Source organism: Falco naumanni, chromosome 17, assembly GCF_017639655.2.
Source record: "Falco naumanni isolate bFalNau1 chromosome 17, bFalNau1.pat, whole genome shotgun sequence".
Taxonomy (NCBI): Eukaryota; Metazoa; Chordata; class Aves; order Falconiformes; family Falconidae; genus Falco; species Falco naumanni.
In genome coordinates, this window is record NC_054070.1 from 2,316,808 (window position 1) to 2,337,773 (window position 20,966).

General features: G+C 56.0%; 1 protein-coding gene across 4 annotated transcripts in view; it reads right to left on the bottom strand.

Moving 5' to 3' along the window:
* Positions 1-3,807: 3,807 nt before the first annotated feature.
* The window catches only part of LOC121098670 (receptor-type tyrosine-protein phosphatase V-like), a 34,979-nt gene continuing 17,820 nt past the window's right edge, over positions 3,808-20,966 (bottom strand). For 3 of the 4 annotated variants that reach the window (XM_040616942.1, XM_040616940.1, XM_040616941.1), the window contains 21 exons: positions 20,680-20,814; positions 20,364-20,574; positions 17,730-17,797; positions 17,431-17,557; positions 17,036-17,083; positions 16,520-16,613; positions 15,536-15,626; positions 14,944-15,020; positions 13,982-14,116; positions 13,282-13,404; positions 12,673-12,833; positions 12,148-12,283; positions 11,478-11,557; positions 10,612-10,699; positions 10,029-10,119; positions 9,298-9,374; positions 8,816-8,950; positions 8,195-8,317; positions 7,555-7,712; positions 6,889-7,024; positions 3,808-4,457 (listed from right to left, as the gene is read on the bottom strand). In XM_040616942.1, the coding sequence (XP_040472876.1) occupies positions 4,398-4,457; positions 6,889-7,024; positions 7,555-7,712; positions 8,195-8,317; positions 8,816-8,950; positions 9,298-9,374; positions 10,029-10,119; positions 10,612-10,699; positions 11,478-11,557; positions 12,148-12,283; positions 12,673-12,833; positions 13,282-13,404; positions 13,982-14,116; positions 14,944-15,020; positions 15,536-15,626; positions 16,520-16,613; positions 17,036-17,083; positions 17,431-17,557; positions 17,730-17,797; positions 20,364-20,574; positions 20,680-20,814 (2,354 nt within the window). In that variant the 3' untranslated portion in view covers positions 3,808-4,397. Of the gene's footprint in view, positions 4,458-6,888; positions 7,025-7,554; positions 7,713-8,194; positions 8,318-8,815; positions 8,951-9,297; positions 9,375-10,028; positions 10,120-10,611; positions 10,700-11,477; positions 11,558-12,147; positions 12,284-12,672; positions 12,834-13,281; positions 13,405-13,981; positions 14,117-14,544; positions 14,604-14,943; positions 15,021-15,535; positions 15,627-16,519; positions 16,614-17,035; positions 17,084-17,430; positions 17,558-17,729; positions 17,798-20,363; positions 20,575-20,679; positions 20,815-20,966 lie in introns of those variants that run through there. The other variant, XR_005831322.1, reaches the window with a different exon arrangement.

Sequence of the window (20,966 nt, forward strand, 5' to 3'; positions counted from 1 at the left end):
CCATCACCACAGTCAGGCTGCAGGTGAATCTGGGCCCAGCAAGGACTCCCAGAGGCTTTCCAAAATGTAAATGCAAACACTTCCAAAAAAGCAGAAAGCCCCAGTGCCCAGCAAGCTGTTCCAGCTGCCTGACCGGGGCAGGGGAAGGATGGGGACTGGAGGTATCTGTGCTCCCTGACAGCAGGAAGGGCTAGTGCCAACGAAGTCACACAGAGAACGATGCCCAGGGCACAGAATAACACAAGCCTCAGATACACTTTAACTCCTTGCTCTGAGAGGTGCTGCTTGCAAAAAGTCATGAGGCAGCCTGGTGGCTCCATGCCCTGCAGAGAGGAGGGACAGAGGTGCAGAGCTAGGCAAAAGACCTGTAAGGTGGAGCAGAACCCTGGTTTAGTGTTCAACATTCTTGAAGACCTTCCTTTTCGGAGTGCCTACATCAGCTGGGTAAGGAAGCCAAAGCCGTGGCAAGCCTAGCACATGCAAGAGCAGGGTGTTGAAGAGGGAAGCTTGGCTCTAGTCCTAGTTGGCTTCCCAGGAGGAACTCCCCTTCCAGTTCAGACCTACCCTGAATCTGTCTGGCCCCAGTGCTTCTGCTCTCCAGGAGGTGTCTGACAGCAGTAGCTGATGAGAGAAGATACTGGAGATCCTGGGGAGGAATAGGCTGCAATCTTGGTGCTGGTAAAGCTCAGGTGGAAGAGACAGTGAGCAGTGGGCATCCCCACACCATGGCTACAGCTGGGACAGCCACAGCCTGATGCCACGCACTTAATATCATGAAGGTGTCCAGCTTGGGATGTGCCAGGGTGTCGTGGGCTCCCTGTGGTGGGAGCAATACTCTGTTACTGTGTTGTGTGAAGATGTGGCAGCTGCTGAACTCTGTGTCCTGGAGGGAGCAGGGAGCAGGGGAGACCCTCGGGCAGAGGTGCAGCACCAGTGAATGGAGAAGTAGTGGCCCCAGCCGTCACAAGCATGGTCCCATGGCTGTGGGTCCCCAGGAGATCCGAGCGTTGGGTACCCCCATTCTCCTGTCACTTCACAATGCTAAGCCAGTCTGCCCCTGCTCTGGCAGCCATGGGAAGGGGGTGGGAAGGAGGGGTCCAAATGGACATGGTCCTCCTCATCTCCAGGGTCTTGACCTCTGCATGGGGGCTGCTGAAGGAGGGTGGTAGCTGGATACTGCCAGACTTCAGCAGGCTAAAAATGAAGAACAACACGGCACAGTCCAGAACTTGCTGGGCGGCCCGAGCTGGAGGCTTGTTTTGTTTTACTGTTTTGTTGTCTCTCTCTCCCTTCTGGGTTTTGTGGCTCTGAGCTGCAGGGTTGGAAAATTATTCATCCAAACCACAGCTCCCACGACACCCTCTGTAAGCATCTGTGGCTCCAGACTCCACTGCAGCAGTGGGTGGGAGGTCATAAATTCATCATCACCACCAAGTCGGCCTCCTGTTAGACAGGACGTGAAACGTGGAGCAGCGGGCTGTGCCACAGTCACAGCCATACTGAACTCACTGCATAAAACCTGTTGGCACGTTTGCATGACATATCCCTGTCCTGTGCCTGTCCCGTTCATGGGACGGTCCCTTCATACTTGCCGGAGCAGCTGTGCTTTAGCTGCAGATGCCTGCAGGTTCACCTTCAGTGCTGGCTCTGCTGGAAACACTTGTGCTGTGCGAGTCACACGTGAGGGCTGTGGGATCACCTGCTTCTGGACTTCAGGAAGCTCTGCAGACAACAACGTGCCTCCCAACAACGTGGCTTTCACTTGCTTCCTCACGACTCAGAGCTAGCACCCCTCACAACTCTGCCACAAGCTCCATGTCCGTGCATCAGACCTGCTTGGCTGTGTGTAGCTGTGCTCCATGCTGGGACTGCCATCTCTGTGCATGGACACACAGGAGACCCATGAGCACTTTCCCAAGGGACTGTAAAAAGATCCTGGTGCAGCAGCCCATCAGACAAGGCTGATGGGCAGTGACGTGCTGAACTGAGCCCTGTTGGGATGAGAGGTGGTATGGGACAGGTGCCAGCAGAATTCACACCCTCATCTTGCTTGGCCACTGCCATCAGCTTAAGGTGAACTGGGTGGTGGCCAGGTTGTCTCATGTGGATGTTGCCTTGCTCTTCTCCACAAAAGGCAAGAGCCCACAAGCAGTCCCTGGGAATGCTGTCCCATTCTGAGGCCCCTCACCTCTGCCACAAGCTGTAAGGCCAGACCCAGACCCTCCCCACGGGGAATATGGCTTTGAGCAAAGCCCCAGGCATAAGGACTCTGAAAGCCACAGCGTAGCTCTGATTGCAGAAAAACAGAAAAGAGGATGAGGAGTTCCTGCCCCTCCTTATCCTTGGCAGCTGCCCCTTTCTGAGGACACAGTACCGGCCAGGCTGTTGGGAGATCCTGGTAGCTGCGTTTGGCGGAGTGTTGGAGGGCTTTTCGCTGCAGAAGCCCAGCCTAGTGTGGGGTGATGCACAGCCAAAGGGGCAATGACCACGCACCCAGGGTAGGGGCCCAGCAGTGCAAGCCCCGCACACTGGCTGCCAGGCTCTAGAGAGCAAAATCCCTAGTAAGCCTGCTTCTGTGCCCCTCACAGGGCTCCTGCTACTTCATAGCAATGACTCCTCCTTCACATCTTCACTGTCACTGTGACTTGCCCCACTTTGCAAGTCAGGGCACTCCACAGATGTTCTTGAAATCCTCTGAGAACAAGAGCATTAGGTGTTTTACACATCATAAACCATGCTGGGGCACACAGGTACAAATGCTTGCTGGTGCTCAGTGGAGACTGCGCAGCTTGAACAAGAGCCTGTGGGGTACCAGGCTAAAGCTCACACCTACACACACCTTTAAGATGTGACTGCGCACAGCATCTGGGGGTTCTGGGCCATGCAGAATGAGAGCCATAGGCTGTGTCCAACAGCACCAGCAGGGAGATGCTGGAGCTGGAGCCACGTCTGGTTCATCTCTCCCCTGTCGAGGGAATGAACACTGGTCCTTTTCTTACATCAGCAGCTCACTTCTGTGCAGACACCTTCCTGTGCTTTGTGGGTGAGCTGTGCTAAGGTCTCATCATAGCTGCTGTGTCCCCCACCCCACTCCAAGGCAGCTCCTGCAGTTGTGGGTAGGCGCTAGGGTCCAGATTGGGACAGAGGTGCTGCTTTGGGACTGTACCGTAACGCCATGCTGCCTGAAGGGGTGAAAGAGGGTAAATGGGTTCCCAGATACAGTTTTTTTCTACCCCAGGAATATCCTTGTGAAATCATTCGCTATTTTTTAACTCTTCCTTCTGACCTGCACTTGGAGCTCAATAAACCAAGTTGCTACTTGCAATTTCAGCTTGTGCATGGCCATCCCTGCTTGCAGAGCAGTGGCGTCTTTACATGTGGCTGCATGGACGACACAATTCCCAGAGCAGAAGCCAGCGCTCTGCAGTAAGGCACAGTGCTGCCAGCTGCTTGACAGCATGTAAGCTGCATCAGGTGGCTTTGCCCTGATCCTTGGCTCTTAGGAGTCAGTAGGGTTCACAACTTCAAGCCCAAGCTTGATCAAAAAATGTCTCTTCCTTGTAAAGCTGCAGGTGGGTTGATGAATCACTGCAGAAGTGTTGCCTCAGTAACAGGAGCAGATGAAATTGAGCAGAAGATGCTGTGTGTCACAGGCTGCAGTATCTGGAGTGCCCAAGGGCACTTCATCTGCTGGCCATGGCTAGGGACACAGCTGCCCTTTGGGGAATGGCTACTGTGCTGCAGCAGGGAAAAAACTCTGCATCACTGAGACCCCACAAAAGCCAACCCACCCTCACAAGCGCACTCTTTTCTAGGGCTGTTTATTGTTTGTACCTAAGACTGATCCACCAGCCAAGACAAGCCAGCTCCCACCATGCTGTGCCCACAGTGGTGTCTGAGACCCCAACATGCCCAGTGCCGACGGGTGCATGGAGCCCACGGTGCTCAGTGCTCATGTCAGACCTCAGCAGCCTGTAGGTGCCAGGGCTGTCCAGGAGTGAGCCCAGGGCTGCCCCTTCTGTGCTGAGGGGCAAGGGCAGCGTAGAGCTCCCACAGCCGGCACTATGCACCCCAGCAGCGTCAACAAACCTTCCAGGCACCAGGAATCCCAGGAGGTGGCCAAAGCAGGGGAACATCCTGCCCAGCCCCTCACCATGTCTGCACCGAGGGGCTGCAGCAGTGCATAGCAGGACAATGCTGCCCATCTGTTCGGGAGACCCCACGAGGCTGCTAACACCACACGGGGTGTGCTGGTGACAGCGCTGGCACAGGCTCCCCCATTGCTGCAGGGCTCACTCTGTGCCAGGACCCCCACAGTGCTCTCAGCCAGCTCCTGGCTCCGGACAGGACCCTGCAGAGGAGGAGGGCAGGACAGCACCAGCAAGGGCCGGGCTGTGTTAGGGCATCTTCTGAGCAATGATGTCCCGGATGCAGGTGTACAGGAACATGTACTGGTCCTGCAAGAGAGGAAGGAGGTCGGGAGTCAGGTTTCTGACAGAGACCTCCTGGTTGCAGGACTAACCCTGCAATTTGCCTTAAAAGGTCCTAATTAACTAACTGATGGCAGAGTAGGATTTGCTGTCCCAAGTGATCCATGTTTGCCCTGTGTCACCAGAGTTGTCCAGAAAGGAAGAATCAGGCCCAGAGCTGTAGTTACACTATGTTTCTTTCCTCCTGCTCCATCACCCCCGTGATGAGGATGAGAGGAACATCCCCATCTGAGATGGGGAGGAACAATGCCATCTGACTTCCTCAAAGGGCCACAGTGGCTTTTGGACATGCCATGGTGTTTACATCCAAAACAAGACTGAAGAGCAACTCCAGTGATGCTGCAGGGCAGCGAGCAGGGAGAGCTCTGCCTGCTGGAGCCCACAGGGTCTGGCAGTGACCTGAAGCCAGGAGTGAAGACCTCTGGAGCAAGTTTCCCTTGGTGGTAGTCTTAGTGTACACCAGTCAAGTACTGACAGTGGATCAGGGTAGATCTCTGCAAGTTCTCAGAGGTAGACAAAAAGATCTGGATGGTTTTAGTCCAGTTGCATCATTTCTCTGTTTTTAAGATCACCAAAATGATCCATCAGTACCTAATGTAGGTCCAGAGATCTCAAGTTGACTGCGGGTTTGATAGGAGGTTCTGCTCAAATGCCAGGCCACTCCAAAATGCTGCTAGGCTACAAAACAGCCAGGACTGACCACCACCCGTGGCAGGGCCCCGGGAAAGGCGAGATGTGGAAAAGGTAAATGAGGTTGTACTCAATGCACAAAGCTGGAGAGCAGGACCAGCCTGCAAACCATGTAGGTCGAAATCACATGGTATCCAGGAAGGGGGGATTAGGGACTCAACAGAGGGGCCTCCGAACAACTTGCTAATGTGTTGGCTAAGCTGCAAGTCACGAGGAGCCTCCTCCCCCGCTGGCGGTGGGTTTAGCCCCACTGAAGGGCTGAGAAAGCCACAGATCACACAATGGCTGTGGTTCCAGGTCACCAGAGCATGTTTTCAATGAGCCTGGCCTGATTGTGAAATCTGGAGTGAGAGCTGAGCATTGACTTCGGACCAGGCACACTCAATGCCTGGCCAAATGCAAGAGCACATCCCCAGAGGCACACGTGCCGCACTGGCGCTGGGGGTGCTTAAATACCTGGTGGTTAGTCGTGGACAATCCCTCAAAGGTTCATCTTCCCCCTTGTTTGGCTACTAAACTCCCCCCAAAATCATCTGATGCCCCCAGCATGAAAGCAGCATGCCCCTGCGAGAGATAAAGGGGCCCCGGCAGGCCCTGCCTGGCGATGGAGGACGCTGGCAGCCACATGGTAGCGGGCTGGAAGGCAGCTCTGGCCCCTCACTGGCTGTGCCGGAATCAGAGCGACCACTGCTCGCAGCAAGGTGGGAAGGCATCTGCCTCTGCTGCCCCTCACCCCCCCACCCCCCCACTCCCCCCCCGAGTGGGGCAGTGGCTTTTGATCAGCGCTTGCTGTGCCTTTATGGGCGCATTGTGTCACTGCTCAGCAAGACTGCTGCTGAAATACAAAGGAGCTCTGAAGCAGGGGCAGCGGACGCTTTGACCTCCTCCAGCTCCCACCATGCACATGGTTCACATTAATTAAGAATGCAATTAGCTGCTTGCAGGCGACTGAAGCTAGGAAGCCCCAGAGAGATCTGTCCCAATTCTGCTGTCCCCTGTGGGGAGGGTTTCCAAGGATGCTGCATCAGCTCATTCAGCCGTCGCAGCAAATGAAAGCGCTGTCCAGAGGGCACCTGCCACCAGCACCCATCAGGAGAGGCACGCCGGAGGCCTGTGGGGCTGGGCTGGGCTGGACTGGCATGGCACAGCAAGGCATGGCCGCGGCACCATCAGGCAGTGCCACAGCCCACACGGCTGCAGGGGAGCTGCAAACGTGGCAGGGTGTCCCACTGAGCCCCTCGCAAGCAGGCCCCACTCTGGCAGCAGGCAGGGGCTGGGAGCAGGCTCTGGGGGTGGGGAATGAGGCAGGGAAAGGCACCCGACGAGGGGAGACGCAGCAGATTCCGGGTACCCAGGCTAACAGCCATGTCCAGAGACCAAGGGTGAGCAGGCAGGTTTGTCGTGTGGGATGAAACCAGTGCTTCATGCTTTCCAGGGCAGAACGGGAAGAGTACCTTGCATTTATGGTGAGCTCACATGCAATTTAACTTATTTTAACTCCAGAGCTGAGCAAATGGAAAGCTCTTCCCTGAGAAAAGACAGTGCCCTTAGCCCTTGGTGGCTGGCAGAGCCACAGGGTGGGGAGGAAGCATGGAATATATCCCTGCATAGGCTGGACAGGCACGGGCAGCACGCTGCCAGCTCCAGGCAGCTCCAGTGTGAGCATTCCCTTCTGCCTGGCCCACCACCCTTCCTCCCTCCCACCTACCAGAGTCGGGGTCATGAGACAGCAGCTTCTTGTCAGCTGGAGGGTCACGCCATAGACATCCACGGTTCTCTCCGCTTTCATCTGGTGCAACAGGCAATCCAGGGAGATCAGCGTCCCCATTTGGCTCATGCCACCACTGCAAGGGACAAGGGAAGGACACTGATGCCAGGCCAGGCTGGCCTGAACCTCTATGGAAGCGGGCACCACCCCAAGAAGTCAGAATCCCCATGAGAAAACACGCAGCAACAGTACGGTGGGGACAGAGGACTGTGAGCACTGGTCTAGGTGGCAGGGAGGCCTGTGCTGACCAGGGGACGGGACCCCAAAGTAAGTGCCCACTGAAGGAGCCCAGAGATCCAGCCTGTGCTGCCCCGCCAAGCTGCGCATCCCTCGCCCGAGCCAGCTCTGCCTTGTGCTGGCTGTGCTGGCTCCTGTGGGACTGTGAGCTCTCCCTGGCTGCAGGCGGACGAGGATGTCAGGGCTGCCCCCATGAGCCTAGCAGTCAGCCCAGGGACGGCCTGGGCACCTCAGCCCACTCTCAGACCCCAGAACCTCAGGGCCCGTGGTGGAGGGCGCAGCCTTGCTGGTGGCTGAGCCAGGGCGCTGTGCAGCCCGGCGGCACCGGCTCTGGGAGGCTGCCACGGAGGGAGCAGCAACGTGATGTACCTGCAGTGCAGCAGGAGAGGACCGGCTCTCTTCCGGGGGCTCACGCACTGTCTGACAGCAGTGAGGAGCTCCACCAGGCTCTGCACATCTGGCTGCTTCTTGGGACTCCAGAGCGTGTATAGGAACTGTTGTACCTGCCTCTCCTTTGCTTTCTTCTCCTGGTGAAACACAAAGACTTGACATGGCTGTTGGGAGGGATGGGTGAGTTTGGACGCAGAGGGGTCCCAGCTCTCTAGTGCTTAGGCTGTCAGATGCTTTCCTGAGCTAACTGCTAGCTACCGGAAAGCTTTCCAGGCAGTCTCAGCCAGGCCGTTGCCCACCACCTGTGCAGTGGGTACAGTGCCTCTGGCAACCTGCTCTCCTTCCCCACGGCACCGGACCTGCCCCTTGAGAGGGAGACAGAACTATGCAGGCCTTCTCAAAGAAGGTCAGAAAGACCTGCTTCTCCTGTGTCCACCCAGCAGACGTTCTGCATGCTGAAGTCTAGATTCTCTCCTGCATTTGTGGACCGCTGGCACTCTGCTCTTGCAGCTCAAGACAAGTCTCCATGGACCTTTCAGCCCTTGCCCCTACAGACCTGTTTGCTAGCAGTGAAGAACATCCCAGGCAGGGGAGCCAGGCCAGCCTCACCAACACGTACGTGTTTCATTTTGAGCTGGATACACCTCCATCCGGAGACAAGCTTCTCTGTGCCACACTGGATGGTCAGCATCTTTGTGCAGAGAGAGTCTCCTTCCAGCGGCCAGCACTCCTCGCTTGGGACCTGTGCCCAACAGCAAGTTTGACTTCATGTTGACGGTTGCCATCTTTCAAATCAGCCACCATCTTAGGGGTCTGCGATGGGTTTGGACCGAGAGCACCCTCATTGGGTGTTCATTCCCTAGCTAAACACTGGGGAAGTTTTGGAAGCAACAGCAGATCGCAGGCGGCTTCCCTGTTAACACAGAGCTGCTCGGCTCCCCACCTCAGCTGGTCAGAGGCAGGAGCTGCTGCCCTTGCGTGCCATGGAGATGCAGCTTGAAGAGTACCAGCTGAGTCCAGGGCCATGGACTGGGTGGTGGGCAGACAGAACCTGTCTCCTGTGACAGGCTGTGGGACCACTTTGACACAGCAAAGGTTTAGCTTTAGCTTCAGCTAAGCTGGATCTGCGTCCAGGCTTCAGGAGGCAGTGAAAAGAGTTCAAGTTTGGAGCTAGGCTAGCTTCCAACTCCATTAAAGAGATCCCTGCTCTGCCATGGCACAGGCAGGCATGGAGCCTCACCTCCACCTTCTCCTGCCGTGGGAGAAGTGTTAGGATGGTGTGAATGTCCTGTTCCCACACCAGGGTCCAGAAGTCCTCCATGGTCAACTTGTCAGGCCCCTGGACAGCCAGATATTCCCTGCTGGAGCTGCAGCCCTGGGTGAGGAATGAGAACATCACTCTCCTGTGGGAGGGGGTGGCATAGGCACCCTGCCAGCCCAGGCATCTGCGGGAGAGGCCAGGAAAAGAAGGGAAGCTCAGCAGGTCAGGAGGCAACGAGAGAAGAGAAAGCACCAGAAGTGAGGACAGCCCAAACTGGGCAGGTGTGGGAAGACACATCCTCAGCCCCCTCTTGCCCACAGAGGATCACAGCAGCAGCGACCAGTGGAGCAGTGCAGGAACCAGGCAGCAGGGAGCAGGGGCACTGTGAGGAAGGGGGATCATCACCTGCTGCCTGTGGGACCCAGGCACAGGGGTGGGCATTGCTGCTGGGGGTGACTCACCGGGACACGCCACACCTGCAGGAGACCTGAGAAAGGGCCGTGTTCCAGCAGGGAAAACTTCACTCTGGAGCGATCATCTGCAAAATAGATGGGAGGTGGAGGGATCCAGGGCAGCCTTGGGCTCACACGGCTCCTGCAGACTGACTGCCAGACTCTGCACAGCCACACAAATTCAACCTCCCATTCACTGTTTCTCTGCAAAGGTGCTCCCCTCTGCAGTGCTCTTCTCCAGCTCATGGACGTTGGTCCCCAAAAGACAGGTCTCTACCCCAACCTCCCACTCAAAGCAGATACATGTAGTGCAGGTTGCTCAGTGTCTTAGACAATGGAGATCTGCACACCTCCAAGGATGGAGAGCCCACAGATGCTCTTGGCCCCTGCTCCAGTGTTTGGCCACCTTTATTGGAATTCATTTTTCCTCATAATGAGTTGGTTAACCCTTCCAAATCATCCCCGTTGCCTCTTGTCCTTCCATGGTGCACCTCTGAGAACACCTGACATTTTCCCTGTGCCCTCCCAGCAGGTACTTGAAGACAGCAGCAAGATCTCCCCCTTGCCTTCTCTCTTCCACACTGAACAACCCCACCTGTCTCAGTCCCACACACCCCTGTGCTCCACCCCTGAAACACCTTGGCAGCCTGCTGGTGGACTCAGTGGAGCACGAGCCCTGGTCCAGCCTGGCCCCACACGGGTACGGGAAGGAAGAGGACGCGAGGTGGCACGGCACTTACACGGGAGGATGCTGGAAGAGGGCCGTGCCTGCTGGCTGCCTGAAGATGGTGTTGCAGAGCTGGCTTCTTCCTTGACTACCTCTAGGAGGGTCTGCCAGAGGGAGAGTGGAAGAAGAAGGTAGCAGGGAAAGGTCAGGAAGAATAGGAGGAACCGGGGACCCCTGAGGACACCTGGCTTCAGCAGAGGGGAGGTTAGGGCTGCACGGGCAGAAGCCGTAGCGGGGGCGCTATGTGAGGTGCGCTGCCAGGTCTATTCTGTGCTGTCAGGAGACGGCTGCATCTCTCTGTAGGAGCAGAGTGTTCAGGCAGGTCCCTGCCCTGCATGGGCTCTGGGAAGGAGTGAGTCACGGACAGACCCTAATCATTGCAGGGCGCGTCAGGGAGCTGTGCGCCTGGGGACGCAATGCCATGGAGGGGGGACACTGCTAGGACAGCCAGGCACGTGGAAACTGAGGCATGGGACCTACTCAGGAGGCACTTACTGGGTGTCCCCCAGCCTGATGAGATGCAATCGCTCCCCAGGTCCCCCCAGTGCCTACGGCCACGGCAGCACTCCCTGCACCCTGCCCAGGACAGCTCTCACCTCGTACTCCCTCAGGAAGCCCACATGGGACTTGGCCGCCTTCTGGGCATAGTGCTGAGCAAAGCTTTTCAGCGGGATACGGCAGGACCTGGGGAGAGAAACTGGGAGTGAGGGCGAGGTCAAGCAAGCTCAGCAGTATGCAGGCTGTGTCTGCAGTAAGTGGACAGGGCTGTGAGCAGACCTTCACCCCTCAAATGCCGGGGCTCTCACAGGTCCCCAGCCCAACTCTGGCCTGTGCCAAACCTGCTCTCCCCTAGACAAAGGCAGGTCTCAGGTGTGGCACAGCCCAGGGCCCATTCCCAGGATGCAGCAAGGACAAGGGCATCCTGTTCTGCGTGAGGGAGGAGAAAATTTGACCATAAATATAGATATGTGACCTCCAGATGCAGCCTCAGAGACAATGAGGGTAGGCTGGCAAGCCGTGCCTAGCCCGACCTTGCTCCCTTCTCTTGGCCTCCATTAGGATTGTCATCCCACGGCCACCCAAATGCCATGAGCCCCTCCAGTGCCAACCTATCTCTAGGGCTTCCCTGTTGGTTGGGAAGCCAGGGGCTGACTGAAGTACCTTCCCCAGGACAGCTCTGCGGCTCCTCGGACCTGGCATTGGCATAGCCAGAGGAAAGGAAGGTGGAGTTCCACAGGCCTTCCCAGTGTGCCCAGTGGCTCACACCTAGTTATGGGCTGGGCTCCTCGTGCTGCAGGGAACAACCAGCCCTGGGCTGGCCCCCCTCAAAACACTGGCTGGGACGGCTGGCTGGGCTTCTCCATCCTTCTGGCCTGGAGCCAAGGCTCAAGCCGGGGTCAGGAGCCCAGTTTGCCACCTGAAGGGTGGATAGAGTGGCAGGCAAAACACAGCAGCCCTTTACCTCTCTGTCCCTGATAAACCCACGAGCGGCTCCTCCAAGATCTTGTCCAGGATACAGCTGTGCAGGAAAATATACTGGGACTGGAAGGCAAAGGCAGACAGTGATAACAGAGCATTGCACCACGCAGACAGCACAAAACGGCGGGTGCAGCACTGCCCAGCGGGCAGAGGGTGTCTACATTCATGCCCTAACAACCCTGCATTCACGCCCAAAGGGCCTTGGTTACTTCCATCTCAGAGCCCACAGATCCCTCCACTGGGTCTTGAAGGGTAGTACTGACACCGTGTCCCAGTCCCGAGTATTAGAAATATTAGATGGGCTTGTAGAGCATCACAGGCCAATGATGTGGTGTGGGTTAAAAGTTGCCTGCAGAGGGCCTGATCCTGTTCCTAGGTGCTCTGAGGTGTTTCTGAGCCTCCTGGGAGGGTTCTGAGACTCCGTATGTTGCTGCTGTGGGTCTAGCAGGGCATGAAGCTGCTGGGGACCCCCACGGCCAAGCAACTCCCACTGCAGCTGAACTGCTGCTTTAAGCAGCACCGTGACACAGTGTCAGGCTGGGGACCAGCCTGGGGGCGCTACGGCCAGCCAGCCAGCTCCTCTGCCTGCCAGCCCTGCTGGCTTTTATGCCATTGAGCAAGGGACCAGGGGGAACAGGGAGCAGAGGTCTTACCAGTGTCTGAATCATCAGGTAACGGTTCATCCGCAAGGTGTAAACAACACCAAAGATGTCCACCACCTTCTCCTGCTTCATCTGCTGCAGCAGCCGGTCCAGGGCAATGAAGGTGCCGGTGCGGCCCACGCCAGCGCTGAGCGCAGAGATGGCAATGGTTACACTCTGCCTGACCTCACAGCCTACGGGCTCCCCTCCTGCTGCTAGACATGGCTCCTAGATGCTGCACACTGGGGCGCCAGCCCACACACCCTGGGGCACTGGTCCCAGCACAGCATGGGGCTGAGAAGCCATTCAGGCTGCCCTGGATTTCTGCTGACCATCTCCAGCTGCCCCATCCCCTGGGACTGGAGGGCAGGCTGCAAGCAGACCTGTAACGCCCAGCACTCAAGCAGGAGACTCTCTACAGACCAGCCGTGTCTTCCAGGCACTGCCTTCCCTCCCAGTCTGAGCATGAGTAGGACCTTTGTCCCCCGTGCCCACTCCCCTTGTCCCCTCCTGCCGTCCTCTGGAGCAGAGACTTGCCTGCAGTGCACGAGGGTTGGCCCCGCGTCCTTGGTGCTCTGGATGTGCTCCCGGACCAGTTCCCTGAAGGTCATGATCGAAGTCGTGGACTCTGGGATCCCGTGGTCGGGCCACGCCGTGTAGTGCAGGTGGGACACATGCCGCTCTGCCCGGAGACCCTCCTGCCGGTGGGGGTGTTGGTGATCAGTGTGCAGCCCAACAGGGCAGGGGCATGCTTGCACCCTGCAGCCCTGGGAACACTCGGGGACATGGGGACACCTGGCTCAGCTGCAGGCAACAGCCAGCACCAGGTCTGCTGCACTGCCTGGTGTCTCCTGCTCCTCTGCCCTCCTCCACAGCCCTCCGGCATGGTGAGGCACATGGAGATGGCAGGGAGCAGACCTGCCTTTGACTGCTGTGCAACATGCCCTTGAAGCTGCAGGCTACACGTTGGACACTTCTGTGTTACCAAGTCTGAAGTGACAGACTGCTCCTCAGGGAACTTCTTCGAACCCCAGTAATGGCAGGGAAAGGAAATTGTGCCACCGCCACCGAGGAGAAATGCCACTGCATCCCATGCAACCCCCCAGCTCTTGATGGGTTCCTGAATCCTCTGGGGTCCTTACTCACATGCCACAGTTTGAACTCGCGTATGGTCCACTCCTCAGAGCTGCTCTGCATCAGCAGGTGGACCCGGACCTGCCCATAGGAGACTGGGGCCGATTCGGATGGCCAGTAATGATCACAGAGGACCTAAAGCACAGGCAGGGCAGGGTCTCAGTGAGGCCAGCGAGGGCCCAGGTCCCACTGGGTGACCTCCCAGCTCTCTGGGAGCATCTGGAGAACAGCAGCTGTGCAGGGAGCCAGGGCAGGTCTTGGGGGAGCCAGCAGGGGTGCCTCCCCTTCCCTCTGGAAGCTTCGCACGGCTCTTCCTGACATTCTTTCATTTAGATCTCAGCCTCCCCCAGAGAAAAGGACCTGTGTGGGTCTCATCATCCCCGGAGACTGAAGGAACAGTCTATGTGAAGTGTCTTATCAGAGGCAAGTGGTAATTTCAGATGCTGCAGAAACATCTGAGGGTGATGGGCATGGTTCCAACTAAGCTCCACTTCTGCCTCTTCTTACCCCAAGCTAACACCAAGATGCACACATCAGCCTCTGTCCCCCCCAGACTGCCTGCTGGGGAAGCCGTGTGGCCCGTGCTCACCCAGGAGCCACACCTGAGAGGGGGGTGGACAGAGGGCACAAACCCAGCCCTGGGCTCGGCTCACATAACCAGGTCAGAGCTTGGCTGGGGCTGGCACATGGAAGCCCAGCGATGCCGACCTACCCGCCCATTCTCCATGCACACTGTCAGCATGATGATGTTGCAGATGTTTTGCTCCCACACCAGCCTCCAAAAGTCCTCTATCGTTTTCTTCAGGGGGCCCTGGGTGGCAATGAACTCCTGCTGGGATGTATAGCCCTGAGTAAGAGGCAGACAGAAGGAGCTGACAAGTTGCTGAGGCAGGTGGATTCTGCCCTGGGACAGTCAGTGCCTGGCCCACTTTTGCGGCAGAGGGAGAAATGCCTGTTGCCCTTAGCCCATGCAGCTACATTTCCCAGGCAGCTGATGTGAGAAGCAGCTGATTTCACAGGAAGCATGTGCTGCCCGGCACATGCTTTCTACATATTTGGAATAAAGATGTGAACCCCATCATTCCCCTCCAAGCAGTTCCTCGTTCAGCCTAACCAGGGAAAGACAGATCTGGGTCTTTCTTGTGCTCCCCAGTCGTTGCAGGTAGGGTGAGCATGCAAGGTCTCAGGCTGCTCCTTTGCCTTTGACCCTCTGACACACACATGCCCCACGGATCCACGCACCCACGCATGCATGCTGTGTGCCCTGCCTGTTACCTCGGAAATATCTCCCGGATTTGGGATGCGGGCACAGCTCCAGGGTTGTTCAAATGCTGCTGCACAGACCAGAAGGAGAAAGAGCAAGCAGACAGACAGGGAAGTAAGCTGGGAGATGATGGGAAGAGGACAGTCCTCAAGAAGAAACCAGAAAGCCTTGCCAGTCTCCCCACACTCACACCTCTGCACGCACAGCACTGGCCATCGGACGATCTCTATCAATCCCTGCTAAAGGGCAACTATGCATCTCCGCCTGACCCCAGCTCCTTGCCAATCTGTGCCAGCAGTGGCTTCAGTGGCAGCTCTTGCCCACCAACCCTCGCAACCTGAACGCAGGCAGAGTTCCTCTGGTGGTGCCCTGTGTCCATGTCCCTGCGGGGAAGGCAAGTGGACACTCACAGGCATGAAGTTTGCATTGATGTAGTCTGAGTGGGGCTCCTCCCGCAGCTGGCTCAGCTTGACCCGAGAGTGATCATCTGAAAGAGACCATACACACATGGTCTGAGGCAGCCCTTCGCCGGGAGGTGGCCATCTCCTCTTCACCTGGGTACCACACTGGGAGAAGCCCCAGCAGCTTGGTGTACGCAGCCAGCAGTGGGGGTCTGCACCTTCTCCCTGCAGAGGTGAGCGTTGCCTGCCAGCTGGGTTGGCAGGGGGTAAGAAAGCAGAGTTGGTGTCATGAGGCTCATCAGAGAAGCCATGGGACACCCATGGTCTCCAGCTGGGACCCAGCCCTGAGCTGGGCTCACCCAGCACCTGCCCAGCAGCCTCCTGGAGGAGCTGAGGAGGATGGTGGCTCAGCTCTGGCTCGACCTTAAGGTCTCCAGCAGAAAAGGGGAAACTGAGGGCCATTTAAAGACTCCTTCTTCTCCCAGGAGAGGAGCCAGGCTCTGTGAACACTGCAGCGATGCAAGGTGAGTCCACCCCTGCGCACCGCAGTACGAACTCCCACCACAGATGCTGGGGGGAGGCATGGGGAGACAGCACTTACAGGGCAGCACGTGGGGATATCTGTTCTTGGAGACGTTTGCTGGTAGCTCAGCCTCCACCTTTGGCTGCTCCTTCCCAACTTCCTTCAGCTCCTGTAGGACAGGGGAGAAGATGAGCACAAACGTCTCTCCGGAGAGCTCCTGGCCAACCCAGCTCCCTGCTCATGGCCAACAGCAATGTCTGTGGTTAAAGAGGGTCGGTCCCCCAGCACCGGGAACTGCTCCGTTCCTCCCTCAGCACTGCCTCTGAACTCTGAGCCATAGGTGGCTTTTCCCAGTGCCTTTTCCGACAGCACAGTTTGTATTTAAAAGAACACAAACCCAAGAAGAAATGAGGAAAAAAAACTTCTCTGAAACCAGAACTCTACCAAGACGCTGAGAAGACAGAATCATCTTGTATGCAAAACCAGAAATACCTTGTGCTGCTTCTGCCCCTGTCCCCACTCAGGCCAGAGAAGGGTGATCTGGGGAGGGTCTCAAATCGCTGACGGGACCCTCGCAGGGGCTGGCAGCAGGACAGTTCGGAGCCTGCAGATGCTGGCAGCAGGAGTCAGCGCAGGGAGCCTGAGGTGAGTTCCGCAGCCTGGCCCCTATAGCTTTGAGGGTGCTCCCTGACCCTCCTTTTGGCTCTTTCCTAACACTGTGAAGGTGGATTTCATCACACCCACCACTCAGCATCCTCACCTCCAGTCTAGGCCTGGGGCCCTTAGCTTTCTCCACCAGCAGCTATGGACAGTGCTAGTTCACCTCACGCCACAGACAACACGTGTCTCTACCAGAACTTGAACAAAACAGGTTTTGAGTGAAGGAATTGCCTGATCACTTGGTTCATCCAATCTTTGGCCTCCAAGACTGCCTAGTATGGCAGTTGGATTGCTAGAGGGGCGGATTACTGTCCCTGGAGATAAGGAATCCATACAGGCCACCCAACAGCGTGAGCTGCCTAGAGAGGAAATTCTTATCTCTAGCGGGAGTCTCAATCTCACCTCAAACTCCTGGAAAAAAGCGTAGTTAGCACTTGCTGTCTTCATCTCATAGTACTGCTTGAAGTTCTGTATGGGAATTGGCCGATGCACGTTTCTGCGTGAAAAGAAGTCCAGAGAAAAACCTGCCTTAGCCACTGGGAAGTCTGGCAGGCCAGAGATGGCTCAGCCTTGAGGCACACAATGGCCAGGTGCACACATGCAGGGGTGGTTTATAGCCCACGCCACTGCCCAGGGACGTGAGTCCAGCAAAGCACTGTTTAAATATTGGGAGGGACTTCAAGACGATGATGAAATGCTACTGCAGAAGCCTTGCAGAGGAGCTATGGACAATGCATTGGCTTGGAATGGAGCTGGGCAATAAATACTGAACATGGGAAAGCCTAAGATTAAAAAAATAACGGAAGGAGAAGAGACAGAGCTGGGCTTTTCCAGAGTCGAAGCATGAGAAAGGAAGTAGGTGAAGGACTCTCAGACCTGCAATGGGGACACACAGAGCGAGAAGACTCCAGCACTCACCTCAAGCTGTAGGTCACCATTTCCTGAGGCAGGCTGCTCTTAGTGGTTCTAGAATCAAAGCATGGGAGATGTTACCCTGCCCTGCAGCGTGGGGACAGATGCCGTGAGTGCATTGTGTCCTGCTGGCTCACGGTGCGCTTGGGAGCAGACAGCTCACATCGGGCGCGCTGCCTCGTGCACGGGTAGGGTTCTGTGAATTAATTTCATGCGGGCAGCTCGCCTCCCCCCTCTCTCGCCCCTGCCCTTCGCCCCTGTGCTTGCCAAAACACAGCTCCACTAGTGGCTGTCCCAGTTTGCCTAAATGTCTTTTTATACCCTCTCACTGCTCCTGACCCGGCACTGAAGGCTGGGTTTCTCAGCCTGCACCCAACACGTAAGAGATGGCCCATCCTCACCTCTTCGCTCTAAGCTGTTTCCAGTAGACCAAAGCAAAAATAGTGACAAGTGTCAAGAGAAATCCCGTGATGATTCCAGCGATTATTGGCATTGACAGTGGAGTTGCATCTGCACCAGATCCAGCAGCTGGGATAAAAATGAGGCAGAATGGACAAAATTAAGAGTCAGTAAACGCCTGTGTTTATTTATTTATATTTGTAACAGCCTATGATCTCCCTCTGGCTTGCCACTGTCAGGTTGTTGTTAATGACCTCCAACTGACACAGCCAGGTAGGGAAGGTGGCATTCTCCATCTTACCTGAGAACATGGTGAACGTCACTGCAGGGGCTACTGGGTCATATTTGGTGAAGGCAGCGATGCTGAACCTAGGGCAAAGCAGAGTCCTGCCATCAGGGGCAATCTGCACTGAGCACAGCACTCACGCAGCCAGCAGCAGGAAGACCCAAGGGAACAGGACAGCTGCCTCTGTTTTGAAATGCTGTATTGGAAGAAGCCGGTTTTCTGGTGGGGTTTTAGGGGATGTGTGGCAATGGTCTTTCCTCCATTTTCTGCCTCTTCGACAAGTCTTTTGCACTTGGGAGAACATAAGAAAATGTTCAGAAAGCACAGATGGGAAACAGGTCTCTAAAGGTTTATTTGCAGACACAAGCCTGCAAATATTTGCAGACAAAAGTTTCTGCTTTCTTATAGAATGCAAATAAGGAAACACAACAATAAGTAGGGAAAACCAAGCTGGGTTGAGTCACTGTCTTAGTTCATGTCAACCCATTAATTGGGAAGACTTAAAAGACCTGAGCCTGCGTAACTGCTTGAAACAAGGGCCCCTCACCTGGGTGGGCTGAGCCCCGATCCAGACCCCTCCTTACGCACACTGAAGTGACTGGCACATCCTCATCCCTGCGGAGCTCTGCCCTACATCCTCCTCCTGGCAGTGCACACGCCAAACCCTGCAGCTCCCTGCGGAGCTGGCTTCCTTCTGTGCAGGTAACTTGGAAGGGTTGGTCTTCTGGTGCCCCAAACACAAGCTCTGGCTTTCAAACGTCGCTTTGGATTTTAGCAGCCAGAAGTTTGCACAGCCTGGTGTAAGGCCCCTCTAGCAGTGCTCTGGACCCAGCTGCCAGAGCAAAGGCCTCTCTGGAAACTGAGCCTGCAAGTGCCACGGCACGAGAAATAAGGGCTGGTGGATAAATAACTCACGGAAAGACAGGAGACAAGGGCCGTTCAGAGGAGACAGGCTGTCAGCAGTATCTACACTGCTGACGATTAACTAGGAAAGCAGCACCAGCATACTGAGGATGCACGTAGTTTAGGGCAGCCAAAAGGAAAGCAAGCTGTGAAAACCTGCAAAAGGATCTTCTGGTCCCCAGTTAAGTTCCTGTTATTTGAATCACAGTAGGTGGACTAAGGACTGACTGGTGGCTCTGAACCAGCTGCTGCCCTTCGGGAGGTCGGTGTTGGAGTGAAAAAGGCAGCTGGGAAGCAGGGAGGGGAGAGACACTGCCTGAACAGTATTTGGGGGGTGGAGGGGTATCCCGGTGTGGTTTTGCTGACAGACCTGCCCGAGCCAACGCGATGTCCCACGGGCCGGGCTGTCCTGCTCCAGCTGCTCCGGCAGGAGCAGAGGCCAGGTGAGGCTGCCAGGGCCAAGCAGCGAGGCTTGCCCTGCTGTGCCCAGGGCAGGCAGGTGCCCTTAGCAATGAGGAGCAGATGGCCTTGATGGGCAATCAGTCTCAAACCTCCTGAATCAATTGGAGACCCTCCGGTGCCAGCCCGGGGCTCAGGACACCTGTGGGGGCACAGGGGGCACTGCCATGCAGTACTCCTGCCAGGCGTGACAGTGCAGTCCCTAGGGAGAGCCCGGTCTGCTGTTTGTTCTCGGTGACCCTACTCTCGGGTGGGGGTTCCAAAGGAATGGCTCCCTGGAAGCTCCGTTTTTTTTCCCAGGAGAAGCAGGTATTTCCCCTTCCCCTGATGCAGCCCAGTGTTCACACCAGCCTCTGTTCTCTGCCAGTGCTGCCCCAAACGGAGCTCGAGTTAAGAGCCCCTGTTTGGCAACATGCGTAAATTTAAAACAACTCTGTTAGAATCGATGTAAGTTCTTCACTTAAGTGCAGAGTCTGCACGTAGCAAAAAGAAAGAGAGAGAGAACAAAGCAGAAAAGAAGAAAGGAATGAGAGCCAGCAGGCCCAAACCCAACACCAGGGACCTTGACCCCACTCATCACAAAACTTCAGGGCAGATCTAATACCCGCTTTACTCACAGGGGAAAGTGAAGCTCTCTCATGGTTTTTCCTCCTCTTTTTCCCAACTCTCTCAGCAACTTCTACCACTAATCAGCCACCCTTGCTGTAAGTTTCTTTAAATTGAAATGGGACAACCTTCCAGTTTCTGGGGCATCCCTTTTTCAGAGAAATGCCTAGGGATACAGTCCCTGCTTGATGAAGTCGTAAGCTGCTAAATTAACAGAGGTCTGACTAAAGATATGATTCTTTGTAATAGAAAACCTGTTATAAAGATATCCCGAACTATTACAAAGGTGCCTTATAACAAAATATGTCTGTATACGTACATGGAACATGTATCCATGCTCCTGGATTCTACTTATTGTTAAATAAGACTCTGAATTCATGAATATTGTGATCACAATATGGCCCAGCTCCAATGGCAACACAAACAGCCCTTATCAGCCTCACCTTCACTTCTGCTCTCCCTCTCCTTGGCCTCTTACACCATCTAATATTACCTGGTACATCAGCCCTTGCATCCTCCAAATGCTGCTTGGTGGAGCAACCCTGGGGGTCCACTGCTGGCAGTCCAAGAAGTACAAGGATGAGGTGACACCCAGGGAGCTGGTGGAACCTTGCAGGGACATGTGCAGTCCCTTTTCTCTTCTAGCCCCTTCCCCTCGAGAGGGATGCTGATGTCTCTCACCTGTACTGTTCGTTGGCTTTCAGCTTCCCGTTGCATGTTGCCCTGGACTGGCCGCACTCCTCTGTTCCCACTGGCACTCGCCAGGTTTCTGGGGAGCTCCTGGGTCTCAGGTGGAAGGGATTGGGGATTAGCACAGCCAGGTAGGAGTCCTCTGTCCCATAATAGTGGTCATACCATGTGCTGAACATGATGTCCTGGGTGGGCCTCAGCACTGAAGGGGAACGTACAAGGTGACAGTGGTAGTCCCAAAGTGATGTCCAGGGGACCTGCTGCCCTCCAGGGAGCTACTGCAGACTGGGACGCGCAGGGCACTTACGTGAATCATTAGTGGTAGCAATGACACCGTAATACTCAATCTGGCCATTCTCCTCGCTGAACAGGTCAGATGGAATGACAACTGTGGAGCTGCCCTCCACCTGGAAGATATCTGCTCGCAGGGGTGGAGGCAGGGCTAGAAGAGGAACCAGCAAGCACAGCCAACATGTTAGTGTGTCCCTGCTCCCACAGACCCACCACACACTGCTCAACCTGTGACTGGTCCCAGCGCCACTGGCCAGAGCCCTGACACACTACAGTTCAGTGCAGGACCACATGGGGCTCACA